General features: G+C 33.5%; 1 protein-coding gene, 1 long non-coding RNA gene and 1 pseudogene across 2 annotated transcripts; 2 read left to right on the forward strand and 1 right to left on the reverse strand.

Annotated features, from left to right (window-relative positions):
* The first annotated feature begins 1,355 nt into the window (after positions 1–1,355).
* LOC111412654 lies at positions 1,356–3,172 on the forward strand. Its single transcript, XM_023043582.1, has 5 exons — positions 1,356–1,901; positions 2,006–2,137; positions 2,477–2,743; positions 2,901–2,967; positions 3,069–3,172. Exons 1-5 carry the CDS (start codon positions 1,356–1,358, stop codon positions 3,170–3,172), a joined length of 1,116 nt encoding a protein of 371 aa, XP_022899350.1.
* A 9,580-nt stretch (positions 3,173–12,752) lies between these two features.
* On the reverse strand, positions 12,753–13,700 carry LOC111412833 (annotated as a pseudogene).
* Positions 13,701–23,208: 9,508 nt separating this feature from the next.
* On the forward strand, positions 23,209–24,262 carry LOC111412834. Its single transcript, XR_002706116.1, has 2 exons — positions 23,209–23,516; positions 23,752–24,262. It is a non-coding gene; the product is annotated as an uncharacterized LOC111412834 (long non-coding RNA).
* Positions 24,263–26,972: the final 2,710 nt, after the last annotated feature.

Here is a 26,972-nt window from a genome sequence, read left to right on the forward strand (position 1 = left end):
ATTTCAAGCTGCAATCGATCAATCTCGTCGATATACTGCTAATTTTCATTTAATTGGAGAAAATCGATGCTGGAGTATGGAAGAATTCGATTTGCCCAAAGCAGAAATTGAAGTTTTGTGATCTGACTTCGAAGGTAAGCTTATAATTACTTAGTATAGCTTATGATTTTGAAGAAACGGGTGTTTTTGAAGCTATTGAAACATTTATCCAAACATAATCAGAGATTTCACGCTGTTAAGAATAAACTATATTTTGCCCAGTGTGTGATGTTTGTTTTTTCATTAACCATTGGTAGTATGCAATTTTTGTTTTCAATTTACAGTCATGAACATGTTGATCTATGACTGTTTATATGATTCAATCACATTGGTTCATATTTCTGTAAACTGTGACTAGTTGTGACCACTGAATTAAATAGATCGTGACATATATGTTAAATATCTAAATAGTTCATAAGTAGAATTAGTTTCTGTAATCAATGTCATTGCATTGAAAATTGATTCTCTGCAACACTAAATTTGTTGACCGTATGTGAATATATTTACATTAAATAACTTCTATGACCTGTATTGACATATTTGTGACTTCTTCATCTGTGGCCTGTATTCATCAATGTCGTTGCATCTAATCGTTTCCTAATTTATGTGAATGAAGTGTGACATGCTGTTATTTGTTTGTGATCAGGGATGACAATTTTGAATGTTTGCCTATTATATGGAGGTCACACATCACTTATACCAGTGAATGATACGTGCGAGTATGATGAGTTGGTTCACCTTGTTATTTCAGAATTGGGGCTTAATCATGTAGAAGTAGGTGTGAGATTAACATATTCTTTAGATTCTAGTTCACCTCCAGTTCGGATACTAAGTAATAATAATGTTTTAACGTATTTGAGGCTAAGATCTTTGGATGGCATTGTATCGAACTATCCTATTGCAGTAGATGTTATCACTACAAACTCATGGCAGTCAACATGTGCGTTGCAATGCCCAGAGTCGTCAATTACTACCATTGAGTCATCAACTAATGTGTTTTCTTTACAACAAATAGCTCAGGATATATGTAACTCAGTTACTACAATTGAGAACGGAAACATTGAAGAAGGTGTGACATTGATATCTCAAGCAAATGCTAGAGAAGTAGTGGAAGGAAATATTTTCCGCAGCAAGGAAGTACTGAAAATGAGCTTGGCCTTCTATGCCATACAAAACAAATTTGAATATAAGGTGTTGAGATCGGAGTACGTAATAAAGTATTCCCAAGATGATTGCAAGTGGATATTTAGATCTTCACGCTTGGGAAAACGAAAATGTTTAAGATCAGGGAAATATGTAATGGTTACACATGCTTAATGAACAATGTTTTAGGATCTCATCGACAAGCATCTAGCTCAGTGGTGTCAAACTACATCAAGTACAAATACACTTCTTCACGTACAATATACACTTCTAATGATATCTCAAATGACATGTTACACAAATATGAAGTATCGGTGAATTATATGAAGACATGGAGGTCACGCGAGCAGACATTAAAATTGATTAGAGGTGATCTAACAACATCGTTTCAGTTGCTACCTTCTTATTTTTTTATGTTACAAGAGATGAACATAGGGACGGTCACACTAATAGAAACTGATCATTTAGATAGATTTAAATATTGTTTTATGGCTTTGGGTGCATCGATTGCTCGTTGGAAATATTGTAGGTCAGTCATTGTTGTTGATGGTACATATTTAAATGGCCACTACGGGGGTACACTCTTTACCGCTTGTACACAAGATGCAAATAACAATATTTTCATACTAGCTTTTGGGATTGGGGATAATGAAAATGATAAGTCATGGAGATGGTTTCTTGAGATGTTGAAGAGGGCGTACGGATCTAGAGACGAATTTGTATAGTATCTGATAGACACAATAGCATAAGAAACGCTATTGAATTTGTATATCCAGAGGCAATGCATGAGATCTGTTCATATCATTTGCTGAAAAATTTGAAGTCTCATTATGCAAAATCAGGTCATAATGTCATACATGCATTCAATTCTGCTGTAAGAGTTTATACAGTTGATGAATTTGAATACCAAATGCAGCAATTGGACTCGGTAAATGAAGATATCAGGGGATATTTGGTATGTGATTGTCTAAAACATATGTTATATAACTTCCTGTCACTTTTTCTGTGATGTTATGAAATTTCTATGAATATCTGTGATCACGCATATTTAATGTGCAAATTATATTTCATTTATTGTTACATGAAATTGAAAAATGATTATGAATGAAATATACAGTGCATATTTAGCATGTGGTCTCATTTACAATTGAAACATAATATAGTTTTATGAATGTATCCATTTGTGACCTGTTCTGTGATAATACTGACTATCTGTGAACTTTTTAGAGTTAACTGTGACCATATGTGACTTATTACTTGAATTTGTTATCTAATAACTAAAATTATTTTGTAGCTAGATGTTGGATATGAAAAATGGTCAAGATTGCACATGCCAACCAATAGATACTCTACTCTAACATCAAACATAGTAGAATCTATTAACGCAGTCACGAAGGCGGCAAAAAATTACCCCATTGAAGCACTTCTAGAATCATTGAGGCAAACGGTCCAATCTTGGTTTTGCAAAAATAGAGATGGCGTGCATGGCACTTTCACAAAGTTTGCAACAAAATATGAGAAGTTGTTAAGGGAAATGAGCAATGATGTGAGAAATCTAAAGGTAAAAATAAGAAAACTATGTTTATTATGTTGATCACAAGTATAACTTTAAATATTTTTTATTTTCAGGTTTCACTTGCAAGTCACATTTTGTTTGAAGTGGGGGACAATTCTTCATCATACATAATTGATATAACTCTACATACATGTAGTTGTAGAATGTTTCAAGTGGATCAACTTCTCTGTCTACATGCACTGGCAGTAATAGCAACATTGAAGCTAAACGTATGACTTTTGCTCGGTGTATTACACAAGAGATGTATATCTAAATACCTATAAAGAGACTGTCTTTCTTGTATGTAATAAATCAGAATAAAATTTGCCAGAATATGTAAGTAATAGAGTTGTCTTTGCTCTAAACCAAAAGAGAAGTTCTGACGGCCTATTGAGAAGAGAAAGAAGTCAGCATATGAAAAATCACAAGTTGTGAAATGTGGACGATGCGGTGAATTCGGGCACAATCATCGAACATGAAGGAATTTGGTATCACTTAACCAGAATGACAAAAAAATGAAAATAAAGAAAGATCCAAAGAAATTCAAATAGCTTAGCATAATTTTTTTACACAATGATATTCTTTGTAATTGCAAATCGTTTCATTTTATTGCCAAACTACGTATCTTTTGGATTATACGAGTTGACAGATTTATGCATTGAGCTTTCATTATATCTCATGATGTCACTTATTTATGAAAAATTGCTGTGTAAACAGACATTGATTGTGACTCTATTTTTGATAATTGTGATCATCTGTAACCATTTCAAGCATAAAATAAGTTCTATATTTTTTGTTTAACTTGTGTGTTCAAACTAAATTCGAATGTCATTTTCCACTAGATGGGACCAATTCTATGCTTACTTCTTTTGTAAGAGTGTCAATGATAAATGTTAAGCATTTGTGACATGTTCATATATAACAAGTTAATCAAAATTATTCGTGACCATCTGTGACTTGCAATCATATAAGAAAGTACTCGTATGTGACCACTTGTGACCTATTCAAGTGATGCAAATTAACCAACTGTTGCTATTTGTGACGATCTGCGACCTGTGGTTATATAACACATTACTCACATGTGACTATTTGTTACCTGTTTAAACTGTGCAGTATTCTCACGTGACCTGTTCAGACCGTGCAAATATAGACTTTTACATCCATAAAAAACGTAGATGATATAAACAAAATCATTCACATAAACACCAGTACTTTCATCTTATACCAATTGATAAAAACAAATTCAAATTCAATTCCAAAACATATTAGAAATATAACATCTATCGAATACATCGTAAAAACATTTGTTTTTCTAATTTTGAATAGCTATCAATCTAATTCATCATGAAAACAATGTCATCAACAGGAGTTCATTCATCTGACTTTGAACTTCCCTTTCCAACTACTTCAATTGTTTGTTTTTGAACAGCAACACTGTAATTTCAAGTCTGGCATTCCCAGCATCAAATGACATTGGCATATTACCAAGATCATTGTGCAAAAAATACTGTGCATACTTTATGACAAAAATCCCACAATCATTCCTGTAATATTTAAAGAAGACAAACCATAAGTAATTACTAAATATTGATGGAAAATGATAAAATTTGCAATGCCCATAGCGAAACTTACCCGTTTTGTTGTTGAGGTCAACCACGGACAATGTTAACATGGCAAGTATTAAATGATAACCGTTCACCATTGACGGTTTTGATTAGCTCATCCTTCTTATCAACAATGCTTGGGTCTTGAATAAATTTGGAGTATGTCGACTTGATTGACATATCAAATATGCAGTCTGTAGTGGTAACTTTCATTGTCACATCTTCACCGAACTTGGCAAGTTGTCTTATGTAATGAAAGCATGCATCCAAGTGCTGTAGTAAGAAAGAATATACGTAAGTAATACAAACTACTATGCATATGTGGAAAATGGTGAAAAAATTGTACCGTGCTGTTGAATGATGTATTAGAATCAATCAACATATGCCACCAAGTTTTATAATGAACAGTGACAGTGCCACATACAAATTGAGGACTTATCACGTTATCTGCATCATTGAACTTTATCATGTGCATACACATATGCCCTCATCAAACAAATGAATAAGATTGTGATCAATTTATTTCTATCTGTGACCAAAAATGTTGTAGTTACAAAAAGTAATAGAAGGTCACAATTTACTAAAAACACTTAAAATCTATGTTTAATTTACCTATTCTTGGGTTTGTATTCTCTGTCAAACAAATTCTTAAATGAACTAAGATCTGTACTATCAACTCCTTTCGAATAATTTTGGAACACAACGTTTACAGAGTTAGATTTTGATCCAGTAGCAGCATGACGTGGATCGACCTTAACAAAAGGTGACTGCAGAGTTTTCGATGACTTTTGTGCTCTCTTCACAGGCAGTCCAAATGATGATGGTGCAGGTGTATCTTCCTGAATAAAAAACATAAAAACAATGTTTCTTAAATTAGTGTATGACTATTAGTCTGAATTTATAATATTAAAATACTAAATGTTTCATTAAACTGACATCTTTGAAATGAAGTTCAGTAGACTACAACACGCATGCTATAGCCTCATCAACCTGATCCTGCACTTTTTTACTGGCAAAAAATGAATCATCGGAGCTTTTAGGTGTCTGTGAAGAGCCAACTCCTAGATCAAATGAAGGAGATTCAAGAACATAGTCATCATGAACATGTGAAAACTCAGGTGCCATGTGACCCTTGTCCACTTTTTCAGTCACGTCATCACCTTTTTGCTCGGGTTCTATGTGACCATTGTCACTTTTTTCAGCAACATCATCACCTTTTGGCTCAGGTTCCATGTGACTCTTACCCTTTTTGTCAACATCATCATCATCTTTCGGCACTTGTTCCGTCAAAACATCTTTACCACTCAACTTTATATGAAGTTCATCCATCACCAAAATGTCAATACAGATTCAAGAGACAACCTGATGTCACTCAAGCTATCTTTCAACACATTGTGACTCTGAATGACCTCATTGAGCTTCAAAGAATTATTTGATTGACGCATGTTTACATTCATCTTAGATAGTTCTGACTTCATCGACGTAAGCTCATCTTTCAACCCCTTGTTCTCCACTTGGAGCTTGCTTATTTCCTTATTAATCAACTGTTTCAGTCGACTACATTCCTAATAAATTTTGTAGTTAGTGGAATTGTATATAAAATGTGTTCTTAAGTGAATATAAAATGAAATTACTTATTTCAACGCAAGAGCAATCTGGATGGTAGGCAGCACTACGCTGATTGCGAGACCCAGAACTAGCAACCCCCGTTTGTTTATACAGTGGTGGGTCTACAAAATCATTATCTGAATCTTCAATGTATACCTTCGACAACAGGGGAGTTGCCTCACTTGTACCCGCATGATTTTTATAGATCCTAATGTTCTGAGTTGATCATCTAGGCTTTGAGTCCTGCACATCTACTGATCATACACAACATACATAAGAATGAATAAAGTCACAAGGCACAAGTCACATGTTTCACGTCACAGGCATAAGAGATATGTGACTTTGAAAACAACCTATTCATACTTCAGGTCATGTGAAGAAAGTCACAAATCACACGTTTCAGATCACATTCACGAGTCACATAAAAATAAAGAAAGTCACAAGGCACAAGCCACAACATACATAAGGACCAAAAAAGTCACAAGTCACATGTTGCAGGTCATAGTCATAAAAGATATGTCACTTTACAAACAAGATATTCATACTTCAGTCACAATCGTATGAAAAAAGTCTAACCGTATGAAAAAAGTCACTAATCACACGTTTCAGATCACATTCACAAGTCACAAGTCACATAAGAGCAAAGAATGTCACAAGACACAAGTCACAACATACGTAAGGACAAAGAAAGTCACAAGTTACATATTTCAGGTCATAGTCATAAAAGATATGTCATTTTACAAACAGGATATTCATACTTCAGGTCACAAATAATATTTTGTATCATAATATATGTAAAGTTCATATTTAGAACCTGTCATATATGGCCTTGTGAGCTCAACTTCAGATAGATTAATGTCATTTATCACAACCTGTTTCACATAAGATGAAAAAATATTGAGCATATGTCTTTTCAAAATTTACATAATTAACCAAATGATTACATAACAATTTAGATGTATTTAAAACCTTACATTCTTACTTCCAAACACTTTGTCCTCTAACATTTCCGCTGAAGGATGTTTGTGCGCAATCCAATTAATAATGCGTGGATATTTCTTACAAATTCTTGTGGCCACATTCCCCTCAAGTGCAGGTATGCACTCATACAGCCACACCTAGAAAGCCACTAAAAAACATGTCAATCTGTAGTGACTAGTTTGTTTTTATAGTTCCTTTCTTAGTGACTATAAGGTGGTCTCAAACAAATATCTACCCCAAGGAAATGTTTCAAGAGTGGCAAAATCGTCTACAAGTGTAAATATGCATTGATCCACCACCTTCGGGTAGGATTTAGCAAATAAATATGAGATGATGAGATAGATAATTCCAATCTTAACAACGTCGAGGTCTGGTGCATCATCCAGTAAAATAAAAACCCTGTTGACATATTCACTTGTAACAACTTTTAAGTCCTTAAAATATGTGTTCTTCACTGAAGATAATTTTTCATCTAACATCGGTCGATCATCGACCCCATCATACCTCAATCCCGTAACCAAACAAAATTCAGCAATTGAAAAAACGAATATATCTCTCATTTAGGTTAAACCACATCTCCTGCTTGTTCGGTTGCTTGACCTCTCGTAGTAAAACTTAGTGAATCAATTGTGGTTGCACAACTATCTCCCCACAATGCATGTAGTAGGAGAAACATGCGTCTTCTAGAATTTCCCTCTGAGCAGCATTAAACTTCAGCACAAAGTGCGTAATAACACTCTGGTGTTGTGGTGATCTTCCCAGAAAACCAATTCTTTGGTTTTATTAAATATTTCTAATCTTGTACAATCGTAATGTAAAAAATGTTACTGTGACCTTCAACACAAAACATTTCCCTGTGGCCAAATCATATATATTCAGATCATAAATAGTTGGTCACAAATTTCCAAAATCATAACACAAAGAAGTAAAAAGTCACAACACCTATTTCATTCACAAACAATCCAGCACTCCTTAGAAAACATATTCGATTAAAATAAATAGTAATTGATCACACGGTACATGAAATAAATCACAAACCCTTCAAATTACAAAATACCTAAAACAGGTCACAAAATGATATTTCCAACACAAAATACCCACATCAGGTCACAAACTACTCAAATAATATGTCTCAAATTTCATAAATTAGGTCCCAAAATCGAAGTTCACCTTTTCATGGGTTTCTCGCCAGATCATAAATAGTTGGTCACAAGTTTTTCAAAATCATAACACAAAGAAGTAGAAAGTCACAATCACGCAATACATAAAATAAGTCACAAAACCTTCAAATTACAAAATACCTAAAACAGGCTACAAAATGATATTTCCTACACAGAATACCCAAATCAGGTCATAAACTACTCAAATAATAGGTCACAAAATCGGAGTTCACCTTCTTCATGGGTTTCCCGCCAGAGGACGACATTTTAACTCTCTTTACTGAAAAATAATCTCCTTCAACATATTTCCTCTTTCCTTTATCCTTCTCTATCACTGTCGCATCAACACTACAAGTTTTTGCGATTCCAAACACAACTATGGTTGAAACTAAAATTTAATAAACGACGATCTATTATGCAGTTGATAGCAGTGAAGAAATGGAGTGGGAGGTTACTTTACTGTATTAGAGAGAGAGAGCAACGTCGTTTTTGTATTCTCGATAGAGAGAGAGAGGCGATTTATGGTAAAACGCGATGGACGTGGGTTGGATGACGAGTGATTACGTGCAGAAAGAAGTGATATGAAAACTGTATAATTCAAATATGGACAGTCCAGATTTCATCACGTAAATGAACAATTAGTTTATAATTAACTTATTTTTATTAATTTTAAAATAAGTAATTAACAACTGATTTTAGAAAATTAAACCTAATTACCCTAGTTTTGAAATGTAAAGTTTATAAGTATGGTTTTGCGTTATTTTTCCATATCTTTATCTAACAATTTAAATATAAAATTAAAAGCATTATCTAACAAGCTGGGCCCCAACATTGTTTTGATCTCCTTTTAAATATGATTTTTTCTGTTTCGTTCTAATAAATACCCCAATAGACATTTCAACTTGTGATTGTTTGTGAATGTGAAAGGTAAATTCTGCTCAAATTAAAGGTAACTTCCAAGGGCTAATCACCGGGTTCTAGAGATGTCAATTGGGCCGAGCCGACGAGCCGTGCAAAAAAGGCTCGTGGGTGGCTCGTGCACGTGAAATCACTAGCCCGAGCACGAGCCGAGTGGGCCTCGCCCGGAGGCGAGCCGAACGGGACGAGCCACGAGCCGAGCGGCTCGTGGCTCGTTGAGCCTGTGACCAAAACGGTCACAAAAGTGACCATTTGGTCACTGAACTTTTATTTTTATTTTTATTTTTTTCTTTACTATAAATACCCCCTTTCCCCAAAGATTTTTTTTTCATATCAATTGCTCTTCCAATATTACAATCCTCTCAACTCTCTTTTATTATATCAATTACCAAGTTTTTACTCTCTTGTGCTGCAAAATATACAATATCAATTCAATTTTTGCTGTTTATTAGTTACAATTTCAATTCATCCAATTCTTAATTCTCACAATCTCACTACATTTATATTCATTTAGTCAAGATTTCATCATAAACAATCACAAAAATGGATCAACGTTCATTTTTTGAGAGCTTGTTCGATACAGAATGTGAGTCATTGCCACATCATGGAGAATCGCCTAGGACGTCGCAAAATCAATTTCCAAATGAATTTGCCGGTCTAAATAACATACCGATACCTGAAGATGTTCACATTCACGGTCAGGGAAGCCACACTCCAATTGATTTGGATGATATTAACTTTTCCGAAGCGGAACATGAAGATGAAGATCGGCAATTAAAATATCCCAAATGCGAGGGGAAAGCGAAAGGCCAAAAAACAAGCAAAATGTTGGGATCACTTTAAGTTGATTTCAACGAGTCGTGGATGGCCTTGCAGAATCTAAAGCAGTATGTAAATACTGCCAATAAAGATTGGCATGGTAAAAATGAATTGGTACCACTCATCTCAACCGCCACTACAAATCATGTGCAGTCAGACATGGACATCTTCCAGCTGGTTAAACACAATTACAATTTGGCAGTCCAGGTGCCGATTCTACAACTTTACCCCTATCCACGTGGGTGTATTCGGAGGACGAGACTCGAACCGAAATGGTGAAATTTGTTGCCGCCACTGAGTTGCCTCTGGCTATTGCAGACAACCAACACTTCGTTAAGTTCGTGAAAGAATATCTACAACCGAGGTATGTTGGGGTAAGTCGAAACACTCTTCGTGCCGATATAATAAATTATTTTAATAATTCAAAACAACAATTAATTATGGATTTGCAACAATATGGGGGTGTTATATCCTTAACTTCTGATATATGGGAAGGAGTTAATAAAAGAGCATATATAGCTACAACTGCACATTATATAGACCCACTTTGGTGCATGCATAAGAAAATTATTGCTTTTAAAATTATTGAATTTCCTCACAATGCTAATAATATATATAATGCTATTATCAGTATTGTTAGAGAATATCATTGTGAGAGTAAAATTAGATCTTTTACTTTTGATAATGCTAGTGTTAATAGGGTAGTCGTCGATAAATTGTGTAGGACACTTCAACCTGATTTTGGTGGGTAATTGTTTCATATTCGTTGTGTGTCATATCTTGAATTTAATTGTGCAAGATGGTTTAAAACATATAAATGATGAATTTCAAAGGATTAGGAATGCATTAGTATATATTACGATCTCTCTTAGTAGAAAACAAGCATTTGAAGATTTTTGTGCCGAATTAGGGGTGATAACTGCTAAAACATTTGTTAGCGACGTAGGTCATAGATGGAACTCTACATAATTGCTATTAAAATCATGTGAATGTTTCGAAAATTTAATAACTGACTTTTATGATAATAGACATGTTAGAAGTGATGATGATGGTATGTTAAATGAATCCGATTGGATTTTAGTTTTGAAAGTTAAACGATTTTTGACATCTTTTTATGAGATCACAAAGATTTTATCCGACATTTATTATCCCACAAGTTGTATAGTGCTTGAACGCCTTTATGTAATTGCAAGAACATTTCATAAATATAAAAATGATCCTACTTTTAGTGAAATTTTAATTACTATGGAATTAAAATTTAGAAAACATTGGGAAGAACTGCCTATGTTATTTCCTTTAACATGCGCAATGGACACCCGATATAATATTTCGGGAACTAAATACGTAATTGATCAAATCAATAAAGTTTTAATACTTGATACACCTATCACATATAGGAATTTAGAGCAAACATTATGTGGAGTGTATGATTTATATGCCGAAAGAATGGGTGCAAATGTTAGTCGGGTACCCTCTGCTGCACTTACTCCTTCTGCTGCACCTACTCCTTCTGCAGAAACTGAAAAGATGCTGCGAAAATAATGAATTTATTTCAGGGCATTAATACATTTAGATATGATGCAACTGCAATGTGTTCATCTAATGCCATGTCATCTACATCTGCATCTCATCAAACATCGACCGAAACTCAAAATGCGATGCCTGTCGAATTAATTGGTTATTTCAATCATAATATGCCAACAGACATAACAATTAAAAAAACTTCAGAAGAAATAATTGAATTCTGGCGAAAGTATGAAAGACATTGGCCAATTGTTTCTGCAATTGCAAAATATCTATTGACACCTCCGGTTAACACTGTTTTGTCGGAGTCTGCTTTTAGTATAGGTAAAAGGGTTTTAACTGATGTCAGGAGCCGATTGAAATAAGATATTTTGGAAGCGTTAATGTGTGTGAAGGATTGGCAGGACGCTCATTTTCGACTACAAGATAAATACGCTGAAATTGCATGTCGTCAGGTAAGTGATATTTGATTTAATTATATTAATCAATTTTTTTTTCTTTTTAATCGTTAAATTTAATTTTCTTTAAAAAATTGTACACGTTACAACAAGTTGTTCGTGTACAATTTTTAACTCCGTCTACTTAAAATTAATGTAGCCCGTCCCAAACTCGGATAAAGGAGGAGGATTTACATTTTATTAACTTTAAAAAGAAATCAAAAAAATATATTTTTTGTAAATGTATTTCAAAAAATAATTTGTTTTCATTAAATAAATATTTTATACTTTATAAAAAGTATTATAAATTACAATATGATATAAATAAAAAAATAAATAAAAACTTGTTTTCGTTAAATTATTTGTATTTTTTAACACTTTTTATTTTTAAAACTCTATTCTTTATTTAAAAAAAAAAATAGGCGAGCCCACGAGCCGAAACTCGGTTCAGCCCACGAGCTCGGATGAGCCACGAACTGGTGGGCCAAGCCAAGCTCGCCCAATTTCAACGAGTCACGAGCTCGACTCGCCCTTAATGCCACGAGTCGCCGGCTTGGTCCATTGCCAACCCTACCGGGTTCTGCACCAAATTAATTTCTTATTGTGAGCTTTTAAGGCCTATGGACTTCGAGTAAGCCAAAGGAATTTTGGAGACGCAAAAGTTAATTTTAAACTCATTAGATTAATTTAATAAAACCGTCTTTTCCATTTTAGAGGAAAGTAGCACAATAGGACTTCCTCTAAACCTCTTCAAAAGAACGAACTGTTTTAATAGAAGCAAAAGCAAAATTAGAAGACTCGCCAAATGAACCTTTACTATACTACATGTTATATCATAAAATAACGTGACACTAAGAAAGATTAAATTTTTTATTGTCAAAGAATATACCAGAGAAAAAAATTAACATAAAATTTGGTTTGGGGGTTCTCAGGAAACATGAAATCAACTGTAACTTCAAAGAAATTTGAAATGGATTTCTTTCTTCTACGGTATAAGACCAAACATTTCTTGATGTCTAACTTGGCCCAGTTAAAATGGGCTTCCATCTTGGGATAATCTCACAACTTCCATACCGCAAACATCATAACACTTCTTCACTTCTTCATTGTATCAGAAAAGGCAATTCACAGGAGACTCGCTGCATACTAGAGGAACTGTTCACATTCGTCAAAATTTGAAGACTTTAGTCCTGAATCGAAGCTCAAAACTAGCAAACGATAAAAATTTCATTGTCTCTTTTTCCTATCGGTAATACCATCAAACAATATGCGATCGCAATTGTCAAGTCCACAAATCGAAGGCTCCTGTATTCCAGAATTCTGATTTCCCAAGCATTGAGGATTGTCGAATTCACGATCATTGATGACTTTGGTGTTCAATATTGCGCCTTCTGATCTAGGATGCTACAATAAAGTTGATCGTTACATTAGATCTTACTCGGATTCATCACATAAGCACCTGGAAAATTCGCATTAACTGGTTTTTGGTAAGGGAAAAATCCAATGTCGCTTTCGATTCTTCCTCTAATGTCAACAAGCAAGCACTTAGTCGAGCAATCTCGGCCTCCAGTACAGCTTGCCCTACAGCCTCTCGGTTAACCATTAATTCAAAACTCTCAATCGAACAACTTCATCCTCCAACGACCTGGTCCTTGCCTTCTTCTCCACACGGTATTTGCGTACAACTTCAAAATTACCCAATAAGCGTTTCTTTCCTTTCTTCTCTTCAGACTCGGCCATGTCATTAGTTAAGGTTTGATCATAACTTGGTGTATGCAAAATCTTGGTATGGACGTGATAACAAGTGTGCGTGTGGGAGTAATCACGGGCTCGAATTATTGCACGTGTGGACATGAGTGCAAACATGTGTCTTTTTGAGACTCTTCAATGTCATCATCCATGGAACAATTGCTAGGTGTTCAAATTTTATGAAACTTTAAATCTTAATAATATAAAAATATAATTACTTTATTGTCAAGATTCTCCATGTCAATCACTGAGAAAAATAATTAATGTGAAACATATCTTGATCCATTGATTTGTTTCTTGAATGATGAATCTTATCTTTCGGATTTTTAATCCTGATTAGTGATTATGAATACTAGAGTTCTTGAATTATTCTTCTTGATTCGTGATTGTAGATTGCCTTTTTGTATTGTGAGTTTTTTATCTTCCTTTTTAATATATTTTCTTTTGTATTCTTGTATTGATGGAACGACATAAAGAATGAGAAGTTGTATATGAATTGGGGATCGTAACCATATATATAATTGTGGTAATTACACAAAACCATATAGTTAAAATTATAAATTCTAAAATCAGTTGGTTACTTTAATCTTTCAAAAATCAGAGATATTATATATAAATATTAATATTAAATATACATTTTTTATTCCAAACCCTACCATTTCTCTCTCTCTCTCTCTCTTCGTCTTATCTCAGATCACCCTCCCTAGCCGCGCTAATGTTCTCCGTCTCTTCAACTTCTCTCATCTATCGCACAACAACCATTCACGGCATCATCACCACTCACACCGTCGCTAGCCAGAAGAAGCGTCAATCTCTGTCCCCGAAGACCAAAGCGGAGCTCGTGTCTGTGAGCAGCGTGCGGCGCTCCCTTGGACCGTGGGACGCCTCCGAGCTTCGCTTGCAGCTTGGTGCAATGCGTTCGATGCCAGTGTTCCTCCATGGGCGCTGCAGATTTGTTTTTGTGTGGTGCGTGGGTGGTGTGATGTTGTGGTTGTGTGGGGTGACCAGTGGCTGGGTATGGTACGATAAGTGGTTGTGTACGATGATTGTGCAGTGTTGTGTACAGTGGTGTTGGCAGCGTGATGGTGGATCTGGTGGGTACACAGGTGCAGTGGTGTTGGAGTGGTGGCTGACTGTGGGGGTCGTGGCGGTGGTGGTGATGTTGGTGGTTGCAGGTCGTGGTGGCGACAGTAGCTAGGTGATGGTGCTATTAGCGTTCAGAGAATTGATGATGATATTGGTCGTGGTCATGGTCATGGTGGTAGGGCGATGATTTTGGGCGGTTGCAATTTCTCCATTTTTGTTGGATCTAATGGCGGAGTGGGTTTCAGTGGTAGTAGAGGAGGTGATGCTAGCTGCGATAGCAGTGATGTTGGTTATGCTGAAAATTGTGACCATGACTCTCAATTGTGACTCGAAATTGAATGTGGCCTGAAAATTGTGATCATGACTCCCAATTGTAACTCGCAATTTGGGAGTCACAGTTGGTCGGGGGGATTTGGTTGATTTGTGACTCATAATTAAATACGTGACTTGAAAATTGTGACTATGAATCGTAAGTGTTGGTGGTAGTCACAAATTATTTGGTTGACTGTGACTATTAAATTGGTTAATCTGTTACCAATAAAAAAGATAAACTGTGATCGAAAAATAATGTGTGACCTAATAGATTGTTAACCTGTGATCGATAATTTGTGATTGTATTATAAGTTGTGACTTGTAATATTTGTGATTAGTGATCAATAAATAAATCGTGGCTTATAAATTTTTCGATTTGTGACCGATAAACAAGCCGTGATCTATAAAATTTTTGAATTGTGATCGTAAAATAATTTGTGACGTAAAATTTCAAATTTGTGACCAAAAATAATAAGTGAAGAATTAAATTGTTAATTTGTGACCAAATTATATAAATCTATGACTTAAATATATTTAATTTCTAAAAATTAATTAATTAATTATAAATATTTTTAATAAAAATATGATTTTTGAAATTTGAAACTTGTTTTCTAGTTTTTGAAATGTGCCATAATTAATCTTTTACTTATGAAATTTTCCCTATATAATTTTCACACGTATTTCGTCCATCATGAAATACAATTCTAAAGGAATCTGGTCTCTATATATATAATTTGGCCCACACTTTATTAGATGCCCCAAGCCCAATTACTTAGTTCTTTATTATACCACTTTGATTTTGAGCTTAACTAAAAAAAAGTCTTTACACACAACTAATTACATATGTCGGCCCATATAACAAATTAAATAATTTCCCAACAATCTCCCACTTGGGCCACATATGTTGTCTTATAAATGTGTATAACCTTATGAGATTAATATTTTTGCTATCATAATCAAAAGGTACATTCGAATAATTTCGTCCATTAATTATGCTAATATAGGATCAAAGCAGTCTTCGTTACAATTACCATAACTAAACCCTCAATGGTTATGTAAATCAATACAATCAAATGGCATTAATCAATTATGGATGTGTAGCATGAAAATTACATGCAATGTGATTTGAACATGCCTATTTCCAACTGATCCTATTTTATGAGATCAAACCAAAACTTTAATCAAAGTGAAACTGAACTGAATACTTTATTTTTGAAATAAATCGAAGATTCATAGATAAAATAAGTGTCCAAAACGGACAACATCCGAATACAAACTCTAATTGAACTGGCATATCATAAAAAATGTAATACCCATGTGAACAGTATGCTCATGAAAGTCTTTGAGTGATAGACCCTCAGTAAGGGGTTCTGAAATTATAAAGCTTGCCCTAATTATTCTATAAAAACATGAACACTCTGAATTATTTTCCTAACAACTAGAAATTCAAAGCCTATAAACTTTGACATCATCAAACTTCTGTTGGAACACAAGACTTCTATTATCACAGAATAACTAAAGTGGTCTTTCAAATTCATCCAAAATATGTAGCCTAGTGACAAAAATTTACTGTCATATTCCATAATTAAAATCAGAGTATTCAGCGATCTCCAATTGGTTTGATTTTCTTGAATGTGATCTGTGATCCTTATTTCTCTATAAACACTAAATAACTTAATTGGCTGCTTTCTAAATCTCCATCATGGAGTTAATTAAATATCTGCCTAGCATTCAACCAATGAATGTTATATCCATACGTATGCATACATTAAACTCTCAATTCCTAAGGTACAAGGAATTTTCAATAATTTCTTTTCTTTAAGTTTATTCTTGGGGTATTTATTGAGACTAAACTTCTTTTCCTTAGTAATAGGGATATCACCTGGTTTACACACCGACATCCCAAATCATTTAAGAACTTTATTGATATTATTCCTTTTTAATAATCTAAATATACTCCAAGAACGATCCCAATGTGGGGTCACGTGGAGACCCTACATTGGGGCAACATGAAGAAGTTAGTCCTTGTTCCGAAGCCCTTCTATCGAAGCTATATCTCGTTCTAATCCAATGGCTATCATAAAGCATCTCTCACATCTGTGAACATAACCCCTCTCCGAATTTTCGATCAAAACGTACTTGGTTGCGTGGGCACGAGTGGGTCAGACATCTGTTGTCCACACAATCACTATGAAAAACGGGGTCACACAGAACGAGTTTCACGTATATACGCTGTGAAAATAAATCAACAACCTCGCGCATGTGTCCACGCGAACTCTGGTAGATCTTCCATTCGGTTTATCGTTTGCATAATGTACTACAAAAATATTGACCCACGAGACGAAAAACGTAATGAAGACATTGTGGAAGATGAAAGCAATCATGGAAAGAAGTGTAAATGCACGAAGATGAAATGAAGGGACGTGATCCAGAATTATTTGCTTGGGCAAATTGAATTTAATTATTCGTGTTGGATGAGTCCTTAGTTGACGTCAAATAAAATTTTATTAAAGTTAATGTTTGATTCAGTGGTTAGCCGAACGCGCACTACCATTTGCACGACTGTCAACATGTGCCAAAAAACAAGGGTTAATCTTTTTACCAAATGCTTTTGCAGTCTATACTAAATTAAAACAACATTGATTTCAATTGTCATGAATCAAAATTGATTCTCTTCTCAAGCTTTTACAGTTTTACGCATCATATACTCTATCGATCCAAATGATTTGAAATTCTGATACCATTTGTTGAGAATTGAAACCAAATTTTCGATTTGTCCACAAGATTCTTATTCAGAGAATTTATTAAAAACCAAAAAGATGAAGAAGAATAATACGAAAATTTACCTGAAAAAACTCCGAAATCACAGAAATTCTACGTACTATCAAAGGTACGTATATACTGTATGTTAATTTTCACAATCATATATAATCTAAGACATTCAAAATATTAGTATCGGATGAGACTACAAAGGACCCCTATGTCTCATCCCAAAATAGTTTATCGTACGAATAGGAAATATTAACGAGAAGCATCTATTTATAAGAAAGCTTTCTAGATTATATTCGACGTGGAATTCATAATGATCCTAGTACAAGTAAAAAGTCGAAAAGTCATGATTTATTTGGAAAAGATAACCATAATCCTTAAATAATGCAAAATCAAAATCAAAATCAAAATCATAACGCAAGCTTGGTCCAAACTAATTAGTTTTGAATCTTTTGATACAACTTACTGTAAATTGTGTCTTTACAGGGACCCATTTGTGGCCATAGGAAGTGAACCGAAAAATGATTGCTTCTAATTTTATTCACCGTCTATGAATAAAATTGTGGAATTCTTTGCCCTTCTTAGCAGCCTCGAATGGTTGGCAATAATTGAAAAATATTTATTGCGTGTAAAGTCGAAAAACACAGGACGATTCAAATTTTTCTAGAGGGAAGACTGCAATAGCTTGTTACGTAGATGTACATTTACTTTTTTTATCGAATTTCTTACCTACATACACAATAGGAGGACGAGTCCCACACGCCAAAATTTCTAAATGCACGCAGGCCCTGCGTACATGTGAGAGTATGTAACTAGTTCGATAACCCAAATTCGGTACATATATATTTATCCTTGTTATTACATGTTTATGAGTAAGGAGAAAACATTTTTTAATTCTATAAAATAGAAATTATTTACTACATTTTTTTATGTTTCATTATTTCCTTAATAATTTTTTAGTCTAATTTTTTAAAAATTTATTATATTCAGATATAGTACTAATTGTTTTAAATTAGTACTACTATTTTTTTAATAATATTACGTTAGTTATCAGCTTACATAACAGTGAAAGTAAATCATATTTCTTACATATAAGTGAGAAAAAATAATATTTAAACTGTTTTTGAAGTTAAAAATAAATATTTTTAAACTTATAAACAAACGTGTTGCTTAATCACATTTCGTAAAATTACCCTTTAACAGTCAAATTTTGTTGTCGAAAATGAACATCAACCATTTTATATAAGGTGATTAGCACTAAACATCCATACCTTTCAATGTTAATGCGCAAAACGTTCATATCTTTTATTTTATTTTATTTTTGACATTTTCAATCTTATTTTCACCTTTCACTGTGAAAAATCATCATTTCTTCCAACTTCGAATAAAAAAAATATAAAATGATAAATATATCCTTCTATTTTAATAAAAACAAAAAAATAAACAAATTGCAATCACACTCTCAATTTTTTTTAGAAAGTGCAAATAAATATTTAAAAGGATGATTAACACAAAACGTACTTACTTTTCAATATTATTGTGCAAAATATCTTTACCTTTTATTTTTTGATATTTTCACCCTTATTTTCACATTTTATTGCGAAAATCATCATTTTTATCCATTTTCTCAATTAAAATCTATAAAAATAACGAATATATCCTCCTATTTAAATGAAACAAAAGTAAAGAAAAGAAAAATAAAGAACAAATCGCAACTATACTTTCAAAATTTTCAAAAAAAATACAATTATTTATTTGGAACTTATTTGTACTTTTTTTTTAAAAAAAATTTGAGAGTATAGTTGTAATTTGTTCTTTATTTTTCTTTTCTTTATTTTTGTTTCATTTAAAGAGCAGGGTATGTTACTCATTTTACAGCTTTTAATTAAGAAAAATGATGAAAATGATGATTTTTGAAATGAAATGCGAAAATAAGGGTGGAAATGTTAAAAAATGAAAGGTAAAAACATTTTGCACAATAATATTGAAAGGTAATGATGTTTGTAATAATTACCTTTTCAATAATTTATTTGTACTCTTTTGACTTTTTATAAGTTCAGGAATGTGATTGTAATTGGTTCTTTAATTTGTTCTTTCTTTTTATTTTATTTAAATAGGCGGATATATTTGTCATTTTATCTTTTTATTAAGAAATTCGATGAAAGTGATGATTCCACAATGAAACATGAAAGTAGGAGTGTAAATGTGATAAAATAAAATATAGAAATATTTTGCGCAATAATACTGAAAGGTAAAGACATTTTGTACTAATTACCCTTTTATAAATGAGCATAATTATATTAAAGGGAGGCCTTACTAACACCATGTATGGTACATTATCCTAGGGTTATGCGTAAACTAATCTAATTTTTCATAATTAGAGATTATTTTGTTTAACAATCACATAGAGTGGTGGGAGTTGGAAAACCAATGGGTTATTGGAGCATGATTTTTTAAACGAAGTTAGAGGAGAAAATACTTATCGAAATTTCATTCTTGGAAAGCAGTTGATCGCGATTGATAACGACAAATCGAAAGATAAAACTAAATAGAGAAACTTGATATTGAATTCATTGACTTTGAAGTTACGTAAGAAGAAAGAGTTGTTGAGGAAACATGTAACTTATCCTACCTCCTTCCCATTTATGTAAGTCAATTTTCCTTATTTTCTTGTTTAATTACATAGTCATGTTTCTTTATTGAGAATGTTTTATTTTATTCATTTACTGATATATCCTTATTTAATTTGCCTATTTATAACCAAATTTCCCCCACTTAATTTTGAAATTGTACAAATATAAATAAGGATAGACTAAAAAAGTTTTTGACAAAAATTATTCTTTTCAATAACATCAGATAAGATTTTTTTAATCCGTGAAAAAAATAAAATCAATTTGTATAAATGGGACGGAGGGAGTATTTTATTTGAATGAGGACCCAAAAATTTTAACAAGAAGACAGCATTGGAGTTAAAGAAAAATGAAATATGGAAGTGGGTATTAGCAGAGTAAAAGTAGGTTTAAAGCTTTCACTTCTTATGATGTATTTGTAAGAATCATCAGCTTCAGCTGAGTCATAATGACAAGAAGAGGGGTGTCAAATTGTGGAGTTTAGTTATTGTCAATCATAAGTTTTGTCACTTTATAGAACTGTTTTGCATGTATTTCCATGTCTTTGTTTCCAAGCGTTATCATCGAGGATTGTTTAGGAAATTGTATTCTTGTAAAATTCTATTAAGGAATTGAAGTCCTTGAAAAATTCAATTTTACCCTAATTTATCTTATAAAAAGGAAGCCGTCCTCAGACTCTATCACCATCATAAAAGAGGGGAGAAAAAGATTTTAGAGAAGATAGTTGTGATTTTTGTTGTAAACCTTTTTTTTGGGTCATGGTGAAAGAGAACATAGTCTCACATTGAGGTGATCCTTTATAAATATTGCAGGTCCATGAGTGTTTAATTTTCTTTCTTCGAATTGATTGCTCTTGGTGGAATAAAATTAGCGTTTATAATTCTCAACAAGAAGAAGAAAGGTTGGAAACCATTGGAATCATTTCAAGCCTCAGAATTGCCATGAATGTAACAACGTACTAGAATAGAAAGATTGTGCATTCGGATTATATTCTTTATCTAATTGAACATTAATCGGATGAACCTCAAGTCCCATATAGTCCACATCATTCTAAAAGTTCGTTCAAATTTCATCATAGATGAAAGTCTTGAGAGTTGGCGGAAAGCTTGATCACGGCTCAAACTATCGCAAAAAAAATGAAGATGTAGTAGCCGACTCGTTGGATTTGGTGGAGTGTCCTAAAATATTAGTCACTGGCTAGATCGTGATCTAGTGTTTTTCGAAAGTGAGGTCTCGCTGTGATCCAATAATTCTTAAAATGGTTAATGATTTCCTTTCTTAATGGACAAATTGTCCCAATTGCCATTTGTGTGGTGCCTCCATCCCTTCGAGATGTCACTCCAAGTCAAGAAGATCTTACCATGTTCAGGTTAGCGTTCTCTCTGGAGTTGATTGGTTGATTATAAACCATTGAATAACGAATACATGGCACAACTAAAATAAAAATTTAAGGTTGATAATTTTTATATCATACTGAATTTATGGGAATTGAATGAACTATTATTATTTACAATATATTAATTCAACAAGAATAATGTTATGTAACCACAGTTTAAGTGACACCAGTTGATAGGTTAACTAAAATGTGAAATTAAATGAGTTATTTAATTCTATCTATCAATTAATGTCACATTAGCGCCACCTAAATTGGATTGCAATTTCGGTGGAGCTAAAAAACATTACTCATTTGGCAAAAATATCATTTATCCCGTGCCACACCACATGGTCCCCGCCCTTCATCTATCCCGTCCCACACCACCATCACAACCACCACAACCACCTCATTGTCATGATTACCGTCACAACCTCACTATCACCTCAGGATCCCTCTGTTAATAAATAATTGATCCGTCCTCCCCTGGACTTACTCTTTTATGGACATACGATAAGTTTTCTACTTTAATAAAAATTAATTGTTAAAAATACACGTCGAAAGTTCAACTGTTTTTGCCCAATTCAAAATAGATACACTTCCCTTAGTTGACCTTGCTCTTTCATTGAAATAGAATAAACTTTGATATTTAATAAAAATCGAATGAAAAAAAAATGTTAAAAATCATGATTACCGTCACAACCTCACTATCACCTCAGGATCCCTCTGTTAATAAATAACTGATCCGTCCTTCCCTTGTTTAAACTTACTCTTCTATAGACATACAATAAGTTTTCTACTTTAATAAAAACTAATTGACAAAAATACACGTCAAGAGTTCAACTGTTTTTGCCCAATTCAAAGAATAGATACACTTCACTTAGTTGACCTTGCTTTAGGATAAACTTTGATATTTAATAAAAATCAATTGATTAAAAAAAAAGAGACATATTCAAACACAAAGTTCGACTGTTTTTGCCCAATTCAAAGAATTGAATCATATCCACCCTTTTATTTGAACTTGCTCTCTCATAGAAATACGATAACTTTTTACCAATTGTCCAATCTAATATTATTATTTTGGACAAGATAATGTTTCCATCCAATTCTTATATATTTGATTCCCTTTGCCATGGCAATGTACGACACGAGCGTCGATGATTAATTTCAATATTATTTAATTGACATGGCACCACTCCATTTAGGAACGCGAGTATCGGTGAATATTTAAATATTATTTAAAGGATCTGTCTAACGAGAAAAATGGGGACCAGTAATTATTTCCTACAATTACGTGTCGTTTGTTTGCAGGGAAAGTACATAGATAATTCCAGTAGAGTTACGCTTACAATAATGCTATTGTGACAGGGTTATAAACAGGCTCAAATCCAGAATTTTAAAAAATCTGATGTGGCTGTTGAGTGTTGACTACCTTTTCTCTCATTCCAATATATATACATAATTAAAAAAGCCACAGTATCTTTCTTTGTCCATTTCGTGTGTTCTTTGAAAAAGTCCCCTTTTCTTCCTGTTCATCTTTCAATCGTAAAAGCCCTCTTCCCTCCCACTTCACCTTGTATTCGTAAAAGCAACAAAAGAGCAGAAATTAATAGCTTCAACTCCAGTCGCCACACCACATTTTGCTTTTAATTCTCACCCCGCACTACGCACCGTGTCCGGTCGTCTGAGACCCAACTCACAACTATTGCCCAAGAAATTTCCCCTCCGTGAGACCCGTCGGCGTTCACTACCGACTTCTTGCAAAATCATCACAAACATCAATCAATTTCCATTTTCCGGCTGTGCTCAGGTAGATGTTTTTCTATATCATCTATTATGACTTCCATTGACACTTTGTGATTTGATATACGGTCGTCCACAGATTACTGTGGCTCCTTTTTTGTTGTAATTTTGTATCCTTGATTTTCGATTTTTTTATTAGCTTATTCAGGTTGGGTATTCCAACTAATTCTAATTTATGTATTCCATTGAGTTCATGCATAATTGAGTTCACATTTATCGGTGGTGGTTCATTCCCGTTGTAGAATGCTCGGGAAGGAACTATGGAGTTACGCACGAAACAGTTGATGAAATGTCTCACATGTTCCGATCTCGGGTTCAGCTAAGTGAAGAACAACAACTTTAGATTTTGATGAACGTGACCATTCGGACGTCAAAAATTAGCCCAAAATTGAATGAAAAAGGGACGCAACCAACTTGATTAGAAGACAGTGATCGTGGTATTTGAGTGATGTTTGTATGTTTAATATGACGCAAAACCTTATTGTAGTGTAATTACATGTGTGTCGTCTTTGTGGAAAAATGAAATCGTCGAAGTTTTATCTCGTTGATGTAGCATGGCCTATCTCTAAACTTGATTTTGTGGTGTGGTTTATGGTTGCTATATGCTTGGAAAGGGCTATTGTTCAATCAAGATTTTTTTCCCCCTTCCGTGTATGTGGTGCTGTGAATTATATACTTTTATGTGTTCTAAAGGTGACAAATATGTATCAAAATAGCCGTATATTGGTGTAATCAAAGATCTCGTTACTTTTATTGAGGTGCTACCAAGAGATCTTCTATCATCCATATGCATTTAAATTGATATTTGATCAAATTAAGTAAAAGACATCACAATTAAGTGAGACATCTCTAGTAATGAACCTAAAGGGTTGCCAAAAAATATGATCTCATATCTGCTCCCAAAGATGATTGGAACAAATGTTGAATTTGTTGTTGAACAAAAGTACGCCTACAAGATTAATAAATTTGTGCCAGGTTTGAGGCTAAAGCTGTAATTTTGATACTTGCATCATAGATGGAGAAAACACATTTTTGCCTTTGTTCAATTTTAGCTCACGCTGTCGAAAATACAATTCTTGCATTTCTTTCATAGTCCCCCCATAACAAACTAACAAAATAGGCAAAACAACATCTAGATTGGTTTGAACAACAACAAAGATAACGAATACTCCCATCTAAATATTCAGCTCTATTTCTTTTGAAGGTACCAAGATGTATACTTTGACACACTTTCCCTCAAAATGTAGACATGTAAAGAATAAAGATTTAACATTATCTCGTCATGTTCACCTTCAAGTTCTTCTAACATCATCTCCATCATCTTCTGCTTGTTGATAGCCATAAACAGCCGTTCTTCTAGTTCATTCCCATCCCTTACGAAACTGAGTAGTTGCTTCTAGCTGCAAATTGCTATCATTTGACCAAATCCCAGCAATCATAGCAGGAAGACTCTCCAGCTGCAAACCAATCAAACCATTAATCACTATTTAGACAACAACAATATTCAACTCCTATTAATTAAAATAGAAAATTAAAAAGCAATTTCCCCAGTCACTCGCCAATAGTTAGTATAAACCCAAGCCAAGCATCTCAAAATTTGCAAATTTCAATCCTAAATTACCATGTAAATTACCAAAAACTGCAAATTTCAATCCTAAATTACCAAAATTATTCGGGTTATGTTTATGGACCGTAATTTCTTCACATCATATAATGCAAATATGCGATGCGGGCTTCAGTGTAGAGAGAAAATTTGAACTGTAAAAGAGACTTGAAAATAAAATTAGTTCAACATTTTCTCAATACCCACCACATCATAATTCCATTTTCTCAATAACCGCAACATTTTCCTCAGTAAACAAGAAAGCCCCGAAGAATAGAAAATCAAAGAGTAAATAGGTGGAATCCCCGGAAACCAAAATTAATAAAATGTACAATGTAATGAAGGCATGATTTTTTTCCCTAGCAAAGTAAAATTTTATTACTGCAAACAGTTCATTTCTCTTATTACAAATTTTGAAGTTAGGAATCTTCAATATAATTAATTTCAAGTGTATTAATGAATGAGCGAGCTGTTTCTAGTTAACAGGAGATCCATTCGGTTGCAGTTAATTACATAAATTCTTATTAATTGCAAAAATCCAGAAATTTAAGCAAAAAGGAGCAATTCATTACAAAAAAACAAAGTGAAATTTAACCACCTGAATTCACTCGTCGCCGAAGCCAATGTTCTCGTAGCTTCTATCGGCTAATGCTCAGCACCCTCTTTCTATCAGCCCTCAACCACCCTCTCTCCACATTTATCGGAATTTCCCAAGCCAGTCGAAATAACCCCTAAAGTCGGAGATGGTGGGTACACATTGCTGAATTCATTTTGTGGATGGTTTTTGGTCGACTGCAAAAGTTGAGAGAGAAGCTGCTATTTTTAGTTGTATATGAGTTTCTCTCCCTTTTTTCCCGCTCACGCTTTTGTTCCCTCCAAACAGCAATGAAATGAACAGGAAAGGTAGTCAACAGCCACGTCAGATTTTTTAAAATTCTGGATTTGAGCCTGTTTATAACCCTGTCACAATAGCATTATTGTTTATGATAAGTCCCTCTGATATTCAAAAAGCTACTTAATAGATGTTGGACAAATGTGAAATGCAAAAGTGAATTGAAATAGTTACTAGTAGAACCAAATATAAATGTCAGGGCCCATTTGACATAATTTTTAAAAGTCAAAAGGAGTTTTTGAAATCCTGAAAATTACTTTTGGATCCATTTCACTTATTTATGAAAGGGTTTATTCTTATTAAACAAAATCAATTGAGGATGAAGTAGAACGGAGTGGGCCACGACCTTACGAGAAATCTCTTCCCATCCCTGCCTCATCTCCAAGAGGCCAAGAGGAGGTTAAAAATATCTTCATTTTCTCCCATTTATTTATTGGGGAATTTACATAAATGTCACTAAAATTGAAAATGCACAAAAAAATTTCATTTGCACCAATTTCTTCCAAAAACATCACTTTTGTTGCAAAATGTCCATTTTAACCTTTAGACACCTTTTTAAGAGCAATAAATGCTTGATTTGAATGCAATTAATGGTGTTATATGACGATTTGTTTTATTAAATTTAAATATTTAAGATATAATTATTATATTGTATAATATGAATTTTTGATTTAAAAAGGGGTGAAAACTTAAAAATAAAAAACTCACACACACACACAAATACGTTGGAATACAAACCCTACATTCTTCTTCACCATCTTCATTTCATCATCAACAAGGCAAGAAGAGAAAGCTATTGATCAATCTCAAATGTGAGCTACTAGAAAAAATTATTTTTTATTTGATAATTTACTACTTTAAATGTTTAATACAATATGGTCATATTTAGTTGACTCTTTTTGAATCTAATTCATTTATGTATTTTATTTTTGAAATATTTTTTGAAGGAAAAAATACAAACATCCTCT

This window comes from Olea europaea, chromosome 16, assembly GCF_002742605.1.
Source record: "Olea europaea var. sylvestris chromosome 16, O_europaea_v1, whole genome shotgun sequence".
Taxonomy (NCBI): Eukaryota; Viridiplantae; Streptophyta; class Magnoliopsida; order Lamiales; family Oleaceae; genus Olea; species Olea europaea.